We start from the raw sequence: 12,214 nt of genomic DNA, 5'->3' as shown, positions 1-12,214 counted from the left end.
TGGTTGGCTGATAGCCGTGCGGTATTCTGCAATATATGCAGTTGTACAGCCTCTTCGCCCATACTTCACTTAGAGTGACAGCAGATCAATAAACTCACTACAGTTTGGACAGTTTTTACAGCTGTTGGACAACATAATGCACTTTAGGCGAGAATGTAGTTGTTTAGATTGCAACTATGCACTTTATTTATAAAGATAGTCTTTATTTTATTTATAATTTAGGAGATTTAGCGAGTCATTAGCCTGTCATTGAGCAGAGCAAAGGGTTGACGATCTGCAACAAGAAGGTGACAGATATTGCATAATAAGTCTTTAGGTGAGTTAAAACTTTGTAACTTTGTATGTTGTAGTGCTGTATTTATACCATAGTAATCTGGTAGTGTTCACTTTGTTTTGGCTTTTTAGGGGGATAATTATTGTGATCTCCCAATTGCAACAGAGAAATACTGGAAAATCTCTATAGACTGATGGCATTTTATGCCGTATAATCTTAAAATGTCAGCAAAATCAGCTGTTTTGTTATCACTTTGGATATTACACTAGAGAATCATTCAAATACTAGCTCTAAAGTAAGGTTGGTGTTCTGTTTCTGCTGTTCTGACGTCGGCTGCAAAGTAAATGAATGGCGGAATAAAGTAGTTCCTCATACAAAAGGATTTTTGACACTCTTTTTTTGATTTTCTTTTTTACATATATGATTATGCCGGATAAATGCAACATCACACTTGTAGCGGTGCAATATATACAGTATAAAGTGCATATAAATATATAAAGTGCATTTGTTTTCAAAGCTGAGTTTCTCATTTCTCATTATCACTATAATACTTTTAGCAGTGCATTCTTCTATATGTGTCCTTATATTAATTTAGTTTATATCTCATTTAATTTAGTTTTTTTTTTTTTTTTTTTAGATATTTACATCTAAAGTTTAGACCAAGTTTGTGTTGTTACATATGACAGACTGTTATATGTGAATCTAACGTATTGTGTTTATATATACACAATCAAAAAAAAGGCAAATTCAAACATTAAAACATATAATTGTTATTGTTTCCATTTGCCATTTTAAAAATGTGCGTTATTAAAAAAGGGTAAAAGTGGTTTTGTTAGAGGTTAAATACTGTACACTGCATACTAATAATGAAAATTCCAAAGAAAAAAAACGTGAAAAAAAAAGCGTTTGAGTCACACTTAATGAATTACATGTTAAATTGTGAAGTGAAAAAAAAAAAAAGAGTAAAAATCCAAATTTGAAAGTCAGTTCTAATTAATCCAATCAGCCAATCCATGCCCCACAATTACAAACTCCGAACAAAAGACATCTGGAGAGTTGTGAATAAAACAAGCGCTCCATTATCATGCCGTGGATGCACTTGAAATTCATAACCCCCTGATATTATCTGAGTGAAAGAATAATGGCGGCGGAAACTTGAGGTGTGTGCAGTAGATCGTTGGCCATGAATAATGGTTTGATCCCCTTTGATAAAAGATCTCCCCGAGCTACGCTGAACTTCACGACTGCTCTGACTAACTGGAGCAGAATGAGTCGCCGAGCATCAAGCCAGCCCGTAAGTGCCTGAAACACGCAATGCTTATTGATCTCCGCCTGCGCTGGAAGTCATGTGAGGGCCCGAATGACTGCTAACTGCAATAACCTGAGTGACACATGCAATCTGAGACACCGGCCGAGAAAACGGCTGTCAAAGTGGAAAGAGGCGACTCGAAAATGGTGCATTTATGGGCCGGGAAGCCTGTCATCATGCCTTTTTCACAGTTGTAGCACTCTTGCATCAACGAGAGAATAAAAAGAAGTAATGGGAAGAAAGATGTTTGTGTCCACAGACTAAATGGATACTTCCTTTTCGTTTTGGCTTATAGCTGAACTCTGCGTGAGTGGAAACAAACTGAGGTGGAAATAAAATTATTCATGGCAGTGTTTGTTGTTGCTGTTGCTTTGTTTTGTACTTAAGCGAGTTTGATAATTCTTTTGTTTTTTTGTATTATTAAGAAAGCTGGTGTTCAGTTCTTCCAGTTAATTATGCGTACTGCACCGCCTCTCATTAAGGATTCATGAAAGGACAATGGAGATTAAATCTTGGGCTTTTAGCTACGTTATCAGGCAGAAACAAACGTCAAAGAAAAGAAAGATTTAGAAGAAACGCATGACTCAAATCTTTTTGTCTTAGTGAAGGTCAAAACGCTTTGCAGTTTCCTGAGGGTCCTAAGGCTCATTTGTGGACTTGTAGATCAAACAGAAGGAAGAAAGCATGAATGTCATGTACACATTACACAATGGAAAACGCATTAATAGGAACAATGTATCAGATGGTAATACCATGGTACTGAGAGATTACTGTATTCATAATGTTTTCGCTAGAAAGTCAAGTGTTAGGGCTTTTTACACAGCCCACACAAAAGCTGGCAAGTCTTTGAAAAAAGTAAAATAATTAACTCAAATGGAAATTTCATTTACAATAATTAGACTTGTTTCCCACAAGTTGTTAGAGTGGCTGACTGTAGTATTGGTAACGTAGCAGCCAACAGTAAACAAGACAAGCATAATGGAGTCGTTTGGAATAGCTTTGTCTCATTTTCAGTGTTAGGGAGGTTACTTTGGAAATGTAATAGATTACAGATTACCCTTTTTAAAATTTCATAATAGTGTACCTATTCAATTACTTTATAAAAGTATAGTAACTGATTACATCTAATTACTTTTTGGTTTAAAGTTTAAAGTTTTATCACTTTTAGGTTTAATGGATAATTTGAACTAAATCATTTTCAACTATTTATACAAAGCAGGTGGGACCTTGCAGTAGTTCTGTTTTCTGTTAGAATTCCAAAATATTTCATTACTTAATTTACATTATATGAATTTAATTTTAAAGTACACCCACCACAAAGCCAGACCTTATAACAATGTTTTTACTGTTGTTACAAAATCAAAATTTTAGTAAAAATTTAGGTAATTAGCTATTTTTGCAATTTTAATTTTTAAATCAAAGCAACTTAAAACCAAGTCAATCATATCAGTGATCAATAAAACTGTCTATGAAACATGTGAGGCATAGCTGTTCAGTTAAGTGATTTACTGTAAATAATATGCTGTACTAAACTGAAACAAATTATAGGATATAACAGTAAAAACTAAAAATACAATAAAACCAGCTGTTACACATTTGAATTACTAGTAATTTATAATAAAGGGAAATATTTATGAATGAGCATTTTAAATTTACATCTTTGCATTAATAAATTACACTACATTATGTAGTATCATTAGTAACTATCATAATCAGTTGAAGTTAGAATTATTTGCCCCCCTTTGAATGTTATATATATATATATATATATATATATATATATATATATATATATATATATATATATATATATATATATATATATATATATATATATATATATATATATTGATGTCGCCAATCAAGGCTAACATGAGAAAGGGAGAGAAGGTATATATATATATATATATATATATATATATATATATATATATATATATATATATATATATATATATATATATATATATACCTTAATATATATATTATTAGCCCCCCTGAATTTTTAGACCACTTGTTTGTTTTTCCCCCCAATTTTTTCAACACATTTCTAAACATAATAGTTTTAAGAACTCATCTCATATAACTGATTTATTTTATCTTTGCCATGATGACTGTAAATAATATTTTACTAGATATTTTTCAAGACACTTCTACACAGCTTAAAGTGACATTTAAAGGCTTAACTAGGTTAATTAGGTTACCTAGGCAGGTAAGGGTAATTAGGCAAGTTATTGTATAACAGTGGTTTGTTCTGTAGATTATTGAGAAAAAATATAGCTTAAAATGGCTAATAATTTTGTCCCTAAAATTGTGTTTAAAAAATAAAAAAAACATGCTTATTCTAGTCAAAATAAAACAAATAAGACTTTCTCCAGAAGAAAAAATATTATCAGACATACAGTGAAAATTTCCTTGCTCTGTTAAACATCATTTGGAAAATATTTAAAAAAGAAGAAAAAAATTTGAAGGGGGCTAATAATTCTGACTTCAACTGTATATATATATATATATATATATATATATATATATATATATATATATATATATATATTATTTTATTTATTTTTTTTTGTTATTTTTTTTTTTTACTGTATCGCCAGGCTCTACATTGAAGTCAATCTTTGAAATGAGACACAGCTAATGTTGATTCCTCAAATTAATTGTTATCTTCAATTTTCAGTAACTCTATTTCCCCTTTTGAAACTAAAAACACTTCAAGTAAGCATAAAAAAAACTTTTTTGTTTGTTTTTATTCAGAATTTGTCAGTTCCATCACTCATTTCTCATGCAGTCTTACAAATTGTGCATCAACACAGGGTGATGAAAACCCACCTCTAGTCCTTAATGCAGCTTTATAAAAATGCATACTGTACTTATTGTAAAAATATTTTATTACTGTGGTATTTATTTTTAAATCTAACATTTTTGCAGTTAGGCTACCACTTCCAAATAGATACAGTTTAAATTTTAAATACTTTTATGCTGTTTCGTACTATTTTATAACGCATTACTGTACCTTGTTCATCAGGTCCCACGATGGCAGAAGACAAAGAACGAATCACTGCTTGACTGATACCAGATGGAGCACCGACTACAGCAACTACACAAAAAAACACAGGACAGACCACACAAACCTAAACACCACGTCAGAAAGTTCAAAAAACTGGTGAGATTAATAGTGAACATTTAAGTATATTAAAGGGGCAATGAGGTGAGAAATCAGAATATTAGAGTTTATTGTAGCTCATTATTGTAGGTCATTATCCTGTAAATATTAGAGCTCAAATCTTTTATGTTAGTCTAGAAACAGTTTTGATGCCAACCTGCCAAAACAACAGGTTGTGAACACATTTTATGCTACAGTTACAGTGGACGATAGAGCTCAAATGCACTGAAAGTTAAGAAAAAACAAGCAAACAGAAAAACAATTAAACTATGCACACATCTTAATCGATTTGAAAAAATCGTGCATACAAATTTTCTCAACATATGTAAAGTAAATGCCACATTACATTTGCAGACCACATTGAAAATGTCTGATATGTGTTAGGTGAACTTATTTGTTTATTTTTAAAGCCTACAGTAGTTTAATGTGTGTGTTCTATAACTTAAAGTTCTTCTGAGAGTAAGTATTACTAACCTTTAGTGCCCTATCATACCACCGGCACAATGTGGTGCAGCTTGGAGCAAGAGTTGTTTTTACGTTTTGCACCACGCTCTTTAAATAGCAAATGCATTTGAGCCAGTCTGGGCTAAAAAAGGCAGGCATGTAAATAAGCAAATACTTTTACAAATGAAAAATAATTTAAAGATTTAAATATTATAAAAATTATTATTTTCCAGCCCACATAAATATAAAAACCTCTGCCTTCATGCCTTCTTCATCTCGGGGGGCTTTTTCAGTTTATTCTTAACAATGTGCTTTTGTATAATGTTACTATTATTAGTAGTATTATTTATTATATGCATATTTATATTTGTTTCATTAAAAACAAGCTTAGATTTGCCCACCTACCAGGTTTTAGACCAAATAAGGCATAGCATGTGTATTTGGACATAACCAGGGCGGGATTAACCAATGGGCCTTATGGGCACAGGCCCAGGAGCCCGTGCGCACTTGGGGCCCCTGCGAGGGGAGGAGAAAAAAAAGACAATTTCGGAGTGTCTTTTTAGGCTAATTGCAAATAGCGCATCTAGTAGGAATAAGCTGTTCATGTTTTACACCCGTAGATGCCTGATTGATAGAGACAAGATGAGTAAAGAGCAAATCATTAGTACAACCTGAGTGGCATGCCTCGTAGAGCGCACAGCAACATCTTTTGACGCGATTGATCATCAACACGGTTCGAATCCACCATCGGCTGAACTCGTGCTACTTTTTTCTCCCCATTACATATCATATTGGAAATATATTTATTTTTAACAGGAAGGAAACATTTTTAAAAAGTAATGCAAATGTGATATAAAGTCACAAGTGCCTCGTGGGTATTTAATAATGTTTAGCCTTAATAAAGGTGCTTCCCTCTTTGTAAAAACTATATTGCTCAGACAATTGTATTCCCTCTAAGCAAAAAAAAAAAATCGCTATCACATATTAATATTATTATTATTACATTTAAATTGTCTTTTTGTTTCTTTAACTAAACAGAATGCTGTAATCGGTCAAGCGCGGAAACGTCAGTTTTGAAATATCCCGCACTTAACTGAGCAGACTGTAGTGTAACGTTAGTATTTGTCATAGATCAAAAATGAGTGGACAAGTGGATTTAGCAAATGCAAGAGAAAGAGGAGAGGAGGAATCTTTATTGAGGCCTTTTCCATACACACCTTCTTCAAACAGACCCATGATCAGGAAAATGAGGGTATAGAAGAAGACGTTATGGTAACGTTAAATGAGTAGCTTTAGCATTAACCAGGCGGAGGAGGCTAACGGCAGCGCAGGGTGGACTGGATTCATCGTGTGAGAGACAGACAGAAAAATAAGAGAGAGAGAGAGAGAGAGAGAGAGAGAGAGAGAGAGAGAGAGAGAGAGAGAGAGAGAGAGGCCCTGAAGAGGAGAGAGGGGAGAGAAGAGGTATAGTGTGTGTGATTATGGATACTTTTAGGTTTAAAATAAAGTTGGTCTATGCTGTTTGCATCACGAGGAGAGTAGAGAGAATACAGGGAGAGGAGGAGAGAGACAGTAAATCATTAATAAGTGTGTGTATTATGAAAGACTCATAGAACTGGATTGGAGAGGCATAGTGTGTTATATGGCAAGCCAATAATATGCTTTATAAGTTTGTAAAAGCAATAGATTAAAATACCCCATATATATATATATATATATATATATATATATATATATATATATATATATATATATATATATATATATATATATATATATATATATATATATATATATATATATATATATATATATATTACTGTTTTAGTGAACTTGAACAAGTATACTAAAAACATTAATTTTCACAAGTTTTAGTATTTTTATTCAATGCTTTGAAAAATAAGTTCAATCTTTGCAGACTAGAAATACATATGTACTATATATCATTTATTTAAATATGTGGACAACAATTTATAGATTCATTTTATTTAAAAATTACTATATTATTCCTATTTTTTTTTTTATTTATTAAATTATAGGGGTGCGGCCAGGTAGAGGGCCTTACAAGACAACGTGCCCAGGGGCCCCTGAGTTCTTAATCCGGGCCTGGATATAACTTTAGCACACTTCGTTATTATTGTTCATTTATTCGTTTTCTGGAAACTAAAACTGAATTTAGAATTCATTTTGAAACAAATATTTGCGCTTAACAAACAAAATTAATTATGTGTAGACTAATGGATGTCTGTGCATACAACTTGTTTCCCTACCCACGAGAGTGAAAGTGAAAGTAAAGAATGAGGAGGCTCATCCCTCATTCTCGCGCTGTAGATGATCTGTTTAACTCTGTTTTCTCTCTAGTGAAGTGTTCAGTTTTTCCATTTACAAAGTCCGCCCTGTAAATAGCAAATACACTGGGGCAACACAACTGACTCTTAAAAGGAATGAGAGATGAGACTCTGATTGGTTTATTCTCGAAACACACCTATAACTCATTATGTGAATAAGCTCAAACCTGCTGGATAATGTACCCCGGCGCAAAGCGGATTTTTCCATTCTTATAATAGCAAAACGCCCTTAATGCTTTTGCGCCCTGCGCTTTGGACTTCATCAAATCATCAAAATAGAGCCCTTAATGTTAATTGTGCAATTAACACACGTCCATTTTTAAGTGAAGACTGTACTTTATTAAATGCATACTTGTTAACCGGAACATGCTATAACATGCAACCTTGTGGTATGTTCCTCATGCATAACTAATGAGGAGTGCATTCCTAAAAGAACCAACACATTAAAGTGCAACACTTTATCTACTGTATGACCAGGACATAAAAAAACAACATGTGAACAAACTCCCATCAAGGTATCATTTTATATTTTCTTTCTTTCTTTCTTTCTTTCTTTCTTTCTTTCTTTCTTTCTTTCTTTCTTTCTTTCTTTCTTTCTTTCTTTCTTTCTTTCTTTCTCTTTCCCTGCACACTTAATAGATACTTAATTGGTAAACAAGTCATCCTTTTTTTTTAAAGATTTTTGAGAATATTCCATATTTTATTGTATTATTGTAAACAAAACTTAAAAGTACTTAAAATGACCTCTATCCTGCATGTGCATGTGTAATCTCTAATAGCTGTAATTATATAGGTCATACAATGACATGTAAATATATTTTTTATTTATTTGTTTTCTAAAAATTATATTTGGTTTCTAAAATAAATTTTACACAAGTGTAAAATATCTTTATTTTAATTATTTTTAAAATTTTTGACATTATACTCAAAACAGTCCGGTGATGTTGAATACATACAGCACAGATAGGCCTAATGTTTATATAAATTAAAACCCTTAACGTAGATGTGTTGTTTTTTCCTAGCTTTGAAAAGTAAAAGATTTTCGCTTGCAAATCATAAAAGGTTTTTATCCATGGGGCTGCATCTTAAAGAGAATAAACACAATAGCATAAATATAACTGCGCTTAGAAGGAAGCACAATTGTCAGTCTGAAGATCATTATAACTGAACTGTCCTAAAAAAGACTTTGAGTGCAAATGCCATAAAATGTGAACAATACAACTTTCTTAATCATTCAGAGTGAATGGTGTTTCAAGTGTTTGAAATGAATAGGGCATATATAGGGAGATAAATTGGAATCAAATGCAGCCAAGAACTCTGCTTCTAATCACAGCTATAGAGGTATAGTTACAGTCACACACTTGACTGGTTGGATGTTGGAATGGAGTCAATGAAACATTATATTCTGTCGATATAAACATGGTCAATTCTGTCGATATACAGAGTCAATTGCACTGAAGCAGCTAATATTAATTTACAATAAGGAAGGGCAGAGGGTTGCTGAATGACTACTGAGAGATTTCAGCCACTGTCTGGGCTTTCACTGCCTTTCTACACCTACCTTTCTTCATGTGTATTGACATGCGTATTAGTCTAACAATGGTTTTTGGAAATGCACCTCAATAAATAATTTTTTTTTAAAACTCCACATTTGTATTTAGCACCATATAAAACAGTCGCACTTCTTAGGATTAGAACAGTGTTTCTCAACCACGTTCCTGCTGGACCACAAGCTCTGCACATGTTCCATGTGCCACCACTACTACATGTGCTACTTCAGATCATCTGCTCATTAACAGAGACAGAATGACCTGTAATGGGAGTGACAGACAAAGGAGACATCCAAAACATGCGGTGCTGGTGGTCCTGGGTTAAAATACTTTTATGAATATTTACATATAATATTTGCAGTTCTCTTCAATGCTTGATTCTGATTGGTCAGAAAATTGCTGATAATAATAACACAGGCTCATACGGTTACTTCAAATCATATGACTGTAAGTAAATAAGTGCACATCCATATTTATATGTGTAAAAGAGGCCAGCTAGCAAAGTGCTATGCAAGTAAACCTCAATCCTCTGACCTCAGAAGGTGCTGAGGTGGTGACAAACGCTAGAGGCCAGGGTCTTTAGTCTCCTTGTTAGAGCAACCAACTCCCATACAAAGAATTGCCCATTCGATCCCACCTCAGTGTTGGGTGAAGTAGGGTTTCACGTGGGGGCTCGTCCGGGATGGTTGTGAGCTTTAGGGGGGTGAGTGTAATGGAGGCCAGCTAGCGAAGTACTATGCAGGTAAATCTTAGTCCTCTGACCTCAGAGGGTGCTCTAGCAACAGACACTAGGGGTCATAGACTTTAGCCTCCTTATTAGAGCTAGCGATTCCCATTCAAAGAATTGCTATATTGCGCTGAGCTACAGATAAGACTCTCGGGTATTATATTAGGGATAAAGTACATCCAGGATGTCCTTATCACAGAATAAAGCTTTTAGGCTATATGGATGTGAATGTAGGCCTCTTCACTGCCAGCTCAATGTGATTCAAAGTTCCCCAATAAGCCTGTTATTTAGCAGTTGTTATCTAGAAATAACTTATCTTGGAATGTTGTGACTGGCCAATCACAATCAAATATTCCAAATAGCCATGTAATAACATGTGATTACAATGGCCTGGATCTACTTTAGGTCATTAGAAAGCATCCTTTACTTTTTTAATACCACTAAAAGCCACTAGTAGAACCGAAACCACCCACATCCTCTTTCAAGTTAAACAAAAATCCCACAATTAACTAATCTATGCGGTGATGCTTAAAGAATGCTGAAAGCAGCTCCGAAGTGTAAGTGAACGTAAATGGAATATTCAATAATTCATGAGCTTAATCTGTATGTATGAAATTCTGCGAGGTAATTGTGATTACAGAGCATGGGCTTTTCCTAATGGCTCAGAATGTAAAGTCACTCGCTCGACGCTGATAATCCGTGATCAAGAAAAAGAAAATCCTCAGGAGAACAAAAAAAATTCAGCAGTTGCACCGATGCGTATGCAGTGAGTCTCTCTCTATGAGTGTGTGCCATTTCTGAGGCGTCACACATGCGCTTTACTCTCCGAATGGAGGTTATGACTCTCGTGTGCCGCCGCTGTGCCCCTCATTATCGCAGCCAACAGAAAAGACCAGCATGCAAATTCCACCTTCCCAGGCGCTGATTATTCATCAGAGCCGCCACTCATCTCCCTTTAAAAAGCTTCAATCCGCCACATCGATTAGAATAACAATTTCCCACAACCATTTATTTAATTAACAGTATTAAGGCCGATCTATGGCGGCTGGCACAATGTTATCATTACTTAGCACTCCGAAAACTCGTCTTTAGAGGTGCGGCCCCTCTGGAAACAAGACAGCAGTGTGAATGTGAACCATAAAAAGTCTGGTCAGGTAGAGCATTTTTCTGAACATTTACCCATTTGACTGTCTTGTTACAACAGTCAGCTGAAGTGAAGACTGTTGGGCCTCGAGTGGAAAACGTTTGCTTTGTGCATGTCACATACTGACAAAAGAAATCTACATTGTTCGAGGGAAGAGAGATGCGCTTTGATACGCTCGCTGACAGATTTGAAACAGGGTCAGTCATGTTGTTTCGAACCAGCTTTAAGGTTTGGAGTGTAAAGGATTTCCCCCGATGCTGTGCGACAGCGTATCAAATGTCATTAGCATAACATCACTTCCAAAGTCAATGACAGCTAAAAAAAATAATAATAAGATCATACAAATCTCTTTTATCATCACTAGTGTTTTGTTTTGTTTTCTGAAGTCTTTGATTTACTGGCCAAAAGTTGTTTATTATATATTATATACAGAACCATTCATTCGTATAGTGTAAGTTGCTTTCACATGACGTCATTTATGACCGCAAGACTTAGATGGAGGGCAGGAAGTGATTCTTCTATATAGGAATCGCGATCAGAACAACAAAATGTTTTATGTTGTTTATCATTAATTAAATCGGCCAAAAAAATAAATGTCTAACAGCTTTTATAAACTTCCAAATGCTTTCGCGCATAAAGGGGTAGCACTAATCAAGATTATATACAGGCCTAGCTATGTGTATAAATATGTTAATGTGTTATATAAAAATCAGATACAAACACCACACATATACAATATCCAGGAGAACATATAACTCACCCTGACATGGAATCTCTGCAATTAAATCTCTCTTGTTTTGCAGTAATCCAAGTCTTGTGGTGTTTCGATGGATTAAACAACCATAACGTTACCGTCTATTCACGCAGCAGCAGTAAATGTTTGTTGATGGTAAGTTCAGTGACCATACACAAAAGAAATGCAACCCTTGTGGCAAAACTAGACGGTTATAATTGTGAAGCACTTTCCCCTTACAAAAAGAAAGAAATAAATAGTAATCCAGACTATGCTTCCACACTTTTGCATGATAGTAATTTTATACTAAACATGTTTTTATACCACATAACCACATACTGTAGTATAGTAAACTGATAAACTGTAATCATTACTGTAATGTTAGTGTAAACTGTAGTATATTGTGACACCTATTTAATAATTTGTTTATTACTACAATAATGTCATAACACAGTAACAATATAATTACTATGGCAGTTTAAGTCAACTAATTATGTATAGTTCCAAAAACTTCCA

The 12,214-nt window shown here is 34.0% G+C and overlaps 1 protein-coding gene and 1 long non-coding RNA gene across 2 annotated transcripts in view; one reads left to right on the top strand and one right to left on the bottom strand.

The window, feature by feature from the left end:
- The window catches only part of zgc:174356, a 74,042-nt gene that overhangs the window by 43,485 nt on the left and 18,343 nt on the right, over positions 1–12,214 (bottom strand). The window contains exon 5 of the mRNA NM_001328606.1: positions 4,603–4,686. Coding sequence (NP_001315535.1) covers positions 4,603–4,686 — 84 coding nt within the window. The remainder of the gene's footprint in view (positions 1–4,602; positions 4,687–12,214) is intronic.
- LOC141378439 (uncharacterized) overlaps positions 4,615–12,214 on the top strand; it is a 61,921-nt gene continuing 54,321 nt past the window's right edge. The window contains exons 1-2 of the long non-coding RNA XR_015513685.1: positions 4,615–4,752; positions 11,769–11,854. This is a non-coding gene — a long non-coding RNA (uncharacterized LOC141378439). The remainder of the gene's footprint in view (positions 4,753–11,768; positions 11,855–12,214) is intronic.

This window comes from Danio rerio, chromosome 17 (genome assembly GCF_052040795.2).
Source record: "Danio rerio strain M-AB ecotype USA chromosome 17, GRCz13ab, whole genome shotgun sequence".
Taxonomy (NCBI): Eukaryota; Metazoa; Chordata; class Actinopteri; order Cypriniformes; family Danionidae; genus Danio; species Danio rerio.
The sequence above is the reverse complement of the archived record's forward strand: the minus strand, read 5'-3'. Positions and strand labels throughout refer to the sequence as shown.